This window comes from Trypanosoma equiperdum, assembly GCF_001457755.1.
Source record: "Trypanosoma equiperdum strain OVI genome assembly, contig: ctg_743, whole genome shotgun sequence".
NCBI classification, from domain to species: Eukaryota; Euglenozoa; class Kinetoplastea; order Trypanosomatida; family Trypanosomatidae; genus Trypanosoma; species Trypanosoma equiperdum.
Window position 1 is genome coordinate 3538 of NW_027124691.1, and position 5975 is coordinate 9512.

At 48.2% G+C, this 5975-nt stretch overlaps 2 protein-coding genes across 2 annotated transcripts; both read left to right on the forward strand.

Moving 5' to 3' along the window:
* Positions 1-408: 408 nt before the first annotated feature.
* Positions 409-1329, forward strand: TEOVI_000340200 (Nop53 (60S ribosomal biogenesis), putative; the record flags this gene model as incomplete). Its single annotated transcript, XM_067226315.1, has 1 exon — positions 409-1329. One exon carries the CDS (start codon positions 409-411, stop codon positions 1327-1329), a length of 921 nt encoding a protein of 306 aa, XP_067082416.1.
* Positions 1330-2117: 788 nt separating this feature from the next.
* Positions 2118-5570, forward strand: TEOVI_000340300 (uncharacterized protein; the record flags this gene model as incomplete). The annotated part of the gene is made up of 1 exon (XM_067226316.1): positions 2118-5570. The coding sequence occupies one exon, from the start codon at positions 2118-2120 to the stop codon at positions 5568-5570; it is 3453 nt and encodes a 1150-aa protein (XP_067082417.1).
* Between the last annotated feature and the right edge of the window lie 405 nt (positions 5571-5975).

Sequence of the window (5975 nt, forward strand, 5' to 3'; positions counted from 1 at the left end):
TCTTTCCCCTCTCTTTTATGCACTCACTTGCTTTCCACAACCGAAGGTAGTGGTTTCAGTTTTGCCACTTGTTGAGGTAACTTCAGTACTCACACCAAAGGAGACGTAAGAGGGAAGGAAGCCTCGGGGAACATAAAAAAGAAAAGAGAGAAAAGGATTGAGACAATAAAGGTATTACGCGGTATAAACACTCATCGTAACCGCAGAGCCGAAGGGTGGATCGTTTTTTCTGTTTTGATTTTATTTCTCTCCGAAAATATAGTTGCAAAAAGAGAGATTCTCACATCGTGTGTACTTGTGTGTGTGTGTGTGTGTGTGTTTGTGCGTGCGTGCGTGCGGTGTTTTTGTTTTTTTTTTTCGCGTCTGTTTACAACTGCTCGCTATATTTACATTAATCTGCGAGCCTGTATGTCAAAACTGCGTGACTTATGGTCAGGTGCCGATGAGCGGGCCGTCAATGCACCGAAACCCGTCCGTACGAGTCGTGGGTGGAATGTCCCTCCTGAAGTGTTACCTACAAAACCTCAGGCGCCTCGTAAGCGCAAGTGCGCATATGTGCGACCCAACAATCGAGCCGCCGTGGCACTTCCGCATCCCGGGCAAAGTTACAACCCCCGCGATGATGACCATCAGAAGGCTCTGCTCAAAGCGGTTAAACACTTGGAGAAGAAAAAGCGGGATCATGAAAGGGTTGTGAAGTTCTTGACTCGAGGTCGGGATCAAAAATATAACGGCAGCCTTTCCACTGACGAGACGTGGGAGGAAGAGGTAAAGGAACGGCCGGAAAAGAAGAAGAAGGCGCAAAAAACAGTGAAGGAAGGGGACTCCAACGTAGCAAAAAAGGAAGAAGATAAGAAGAAGAAGCGGAAGAAGAAGGACAAAAAGAAGGTATCAAAGGCTTCATTACTCGCAACGAAAAAAACCCTTCCGCACCGCCGTCACCCGAAACGGGACATCGTGTTGAATGAAGTGGACCACATCGAGGAAATTGCAGCTCAGCACGCTAAGCGGGAAGCAAAACGCCAAGCTGCAAGAGAGAAGCGTCGTCTCATTAAGCGTGAGGGGATGTCCATTAAATCTTTCGGTCGCCATCATTACACGCCGCTCTCTCTAGATGTGGCGCCTAGTTCAAATCTCGTTGGTTCCCTGCGGCACCTCAATGGCAGCTCCGTCCATCCCATAACCGACCGCATGAAGTCGCTTGAGGAGCGCAACCTCGTGCCGGCACGTATGAGGCACGTATACAATAAGAGGAAGGTGTTGAAACCGAAGGGTGAGGTTCGTGTGAAACGTGAGACCTTTGGTGTGATTCCCGAAACATCCTTTTAATGCACATTTGTATTTTTTTTGTATATATGTGTATTTTTGTCGCTTCGATGGCGTGTTCGTCGACGTTTGCGGCTTCTCACTTACAAAGGTTGTTAGAATGAGGGACGCGCGTGATGCTGTGTTTGGTAGTGACTGTTTGGACGTTTAAATGTTAAGTGAAAGTTATGGGTATATGGAGGTACGTGCTGTATACATCTACATCCACATCCACATCTACATATATATACACCGATATATAGATGTATGCGTATTTGGTTGAATAAGGGATTCGATGTTTACCTTCCGACAACACATCACTCGATGCGTAACTCTGATGATGTGGTCCCGGTATTGGTGTGCACTTAATGCGCGTGTAAGGCACTTTTGTCTCGATTCCTTCTAATAACGACATCGGAGTGAGTAACTATGTTGCATCTATTTCCTTATTACCTCCGTCCCTAACCCCTACTTAAAAAAAAAAGATAATCAACGGGATTCGTCTTGATTTTCTATTTTTTGGTACTCGTGCATTTGATTCTCACAGTTTCCTCTCTTCCTTTGTTCTCCCGCAGGTGCTCGTGTAAGGACAAGCGTCTGTTGTCTTTCGTGTAATATTAAAAGAAAGACACATCCACACACACAATCGTGCGAGAAACAATAAAAAAACGCTTGGAAAGATAACAAACAAGAACTCGTTACCAGTGCTTTGTGCCTCTCGGGGGTGGGAGAAAAATACAATCAGTGTGTACACCGAGTGGCGCGTGTGCATCATCATATTTTATTTCTTTTTAGCGTAGAAAGACGGTATCATGAGTTTTTTGGTTAAGACGTTGCTCGGCGATGATATCGTGCACCCTACAGATACGTCAAAAGTGGCTGCCGCTGTCGAAGAGGGGAATAAGGGCAGAGAAGAGCCGGAGGGGGATTACGTTCATACAAGAAAGTTAATCACGCGTATTCAATCATGCACAGTTGCTCAGGACAGGCGTGAGGCGCTCAGGGAGTTGCGGGAGTGTGTCGATCTTCCATATGTAATGGAACCGAAAGAGGTTGTACATCTGTGCAATTTGCTACAAAATTATTCGGAAGACGGGGAAGTTGTGGAGTCCTCCCTAGCGATTCTTGCAAATGTCACAGACCTTAGTGGTTTCCCAACTGGTCCTGCCTACGCTGTGTCCGAAAGGGGGAAACAAAGCATTTGCGATTCGTTTTTGCAGGAACTTGTGAGTGAAGTTCCACTTTTCTTGAGTCATATGAAAGAGGGCTCTTTTTGGTCACGCTTTCATGCACTACAGTTGCTGCAGAGACTTGAAGATTACGATCCATCTTCAATGAATAAACTTCTTCTCGCCTCACAAGGTGTGAGTGTGTTAGTGGATATTCTGAGCGATAATAGCCACGACGGTGCCCTTCGAAATGAAGGTCTTGTACTCATTACCGCTATTACTGCCACGGACACTGAGCTGCAGACGGTACTGGCCTTCAACAACGCATTCGAGAAACTTTTTGGTGTGATGAGGGACGAGGGAGATCTAGACGGTGGTGCTATTGTATCCGACTGCCTCACTATAACACACAATATGCTCCGTGGAAACAAGGCTACCCAAAAGCTCTTCTGTGAGATGGGTTGTGCCAAACTTATTTGTCCCTTGTTGTTTGCTGTTGTTCAGCGTTTGCAAGACGCCGTGAAACAAGCGGAGGCTAGTCGGATGATGAAGAGGAAACATGGAGAGGAGGTTCAGGTGGATTACACACCGCTTACCAATGCACAGAATATGGCAACACTGATGGCCGTTTCGGTGCTTAGTTGTGTGCTTCGTGACGCGAGGGCGCAACCGGAGGGGGGTACAGCTACTCAGGAAAGTTTCCTGCAGTGCGGTGTTTTAACCCCATTAGCGTCACTTGCTCTTGTTGGCGACGCTGTGGATGATGCCGTGCGCGTCGAGGCCATGCGAACACTTGCAATTCTTCTCGAAGGCGGCAGCGCGGCCGTTGAGGAATTTCTGCAACTTCACGTTCTGATGCTGCTGCGGAAGGATTCCTCAATCTTTGTTGCGAAGGAATTACCAGCTGCACGAGCTGCTTTGCATCTGCTGCTTGGTGTTGGGGATAGAGTGATGCAACCCTGCGTTGCGCAGGTGTTTCTCACACTTCTGAGCACACCTTCGTGTGAAGAAAGTGCTGTGAAAGTTATTCTCAAAGGATTCGCCCTGCCTGTCCCCGGTCCGTCGGGTGTAGCACTACCGAAGGGAACGTTGGTGGGTGACTGTGGTGAGGCAATTGCCGCTGCTCTATTTAGCACTTATGGAGGCAGCGATTGTGTTGGGAAATACTACGCTGCCTTACTTTTGGACCGCCTGTTGATGATACCAACCGCAGCGGTGCAACTGTTAGAACATAAAGAGGAACTGGAAGCCTCTTCAGGCTCACCTGCCCTTAAAACCAAGGTATTTGTATCGAGGACACATGTTGCTCCCGCGGCCACGGAGCCACCTGGTTCTGTATTCGTAGGTTACGTCGAATACGTGTTAAAATGTTTTCGTGGCCACGGGGAGATGGATCTCAACACATTGAGTGCATGCTTTAGGGCGTTATTGCAGTGGATAGTGTGTGACGTAAGGGCGATCCAGCACTTCCTAAAAGATACGGCGCATTACAGAGGATTCTTGCAGCGTGCGTGTCGTGATGAAGGGCCTGTGCACGTCCGCTTCTGGTCCGCTATACTGTGTGCTGCCATTTGTGTTTATGCTCCTGAGAATGATCAAAATGGAGGTATGGGCAATTGCACAGCTAATGAAAAGTCGAAAAAGGCGGAGGTTGAGTGTACCCCGTCGCCTCAGGAGGAGGTAATAAACAAGGAACAACTGCTGGAACTTTTCTTTAGCCATTTGGGCGGACCTCAGGTCTTCGAGGACTTACTTTTCGATGTGAGGGCGTCTAGTCCCATGTGGGGTGAGCCACCCAAATGTGCTTTTCAGCGCACTGCACCTGCATTGTACGATGAAGCAATGAAGGGCTCTCTTTTGAAGGTTATGAAGGATTTCAGTGATCTTTGCCGCACGCGTATGGGTATCATTAAAGCAGCACCAGACCCTAAGGAAGGAGATTACTTGGGGTCGCAACTAAAGCAATCAATATCAGCTGTCACGGACTATAATAGTGTGGAGGTGAGAAGTTCTCCGCCCCTCCCCTTTCCACAAGCAGTTCCTGAGACACCCACACAGCCTGGTGCTGTGGGGTTTGTGACCTCGCAACCTTCTACACCCGTAGAAACAACAAAGTTATTAGACGAAACGGTTAACGCTCTGCGTGAGCAGTATGAGAGTAAAATCCGCGAATTAACTGAAAAGAACGCCAAGTTGGAGTCAGATCTTCACAGTCTCGAAGAGCAAATCCGAGCGGACGCCAGACAACGAGAGGAGGAAGAGGCTCTGCGGGAAGAACGACATCGCTCCGAGGTGGGTAACCTCAATGAGAATATTGCTTTTTTAGAAGGAGCTGTCAGTGTCAAGGAAGAGGAACATCAGGCTTTGGCTCAGTCACTGAATATGCTGGAAGAACAGCTACGCGCAGCCGTGTCACGAAGCAGGGGTGACACTACGGAAACTCTGACTCTACGTCAGGACCTTCAGAAAATAACTGAGGAACGAGACCAATTACTTGTCATGGTCGTTCACATGTGTGAAGAGAGAGGGTTTGGAAGTCAGAAGGACGTCCAGTTGACTCTCGGTATAACTGAAAATTTTGGTAGGCCAGATGGTGAACCTACACACGTGTCACGTGAGCCTGATGTTGTCCCATTCAACCACGAGATGAATAATGGGCCGTCTAGCGATGATGCCCAAAATCGCCTTCAAATTTCCCATGAAAACACGTATAATCCTCCAAATGGCATGCCTGCTGCTGCCGCGGAGGATGTGCCGTTAAATCGTGTACCATATAATCACAGCGTCACCTTGTCGGATGTGTCCCGAGCACTTTTACGGGAAGCCGGCGCCGACTGTGTTCACAGTCAAATCAGTGGTGGGATGTGGCCGGTTGAGAACTTTAACCCATCTCCTGTAGCTGGGGGAGTGTCAGTGAGTGATTCTTCACAGTGTCCTCCATTTGGGGTTGGTAGTGGGGTTCACGGGCTCCTGCAAGCACCAGAAACTGCACCAACGAATAGCGCATCTCAACGGTTGGGCGGCAATCCTTTGCCACTAGCCTTTAATCCCTTTGCAAACATGGGTGGTGACGACCCCAGTACAGATTTGCGTTAAGTCAACACGGAGGAAATGCAAAAACAACCGCAGCAGCAACTTCCAACTGACATGCTATTTCTGTTTTGTGTAGTTCCGCTATCCAGTACGGGTTTCATACCAGTCGTTGTTCGTGCCCCCACAAGCACTCTGAGACGTTCTTAAGACCGTTCTCCCCATGACCAATTCGTAATTTTCTTCCACCTTCTTTTCACGTTGTCATTTGAGGTATGTGACCCCATACATTTATCGTACGGCAATGCTCTTCTCATGTGTTACGGACTGGTAGCCTCTCATTATTTATTTGTTATCAGGTCCAACCCCTAGTGACTGTCTAATTTCCTCATATAAAGTGCGTACAGCTACACACCCACGTACACGGTCGGTCACTATTAACGTTTGCTCTTCCCCATCTTGTCCCCCCCC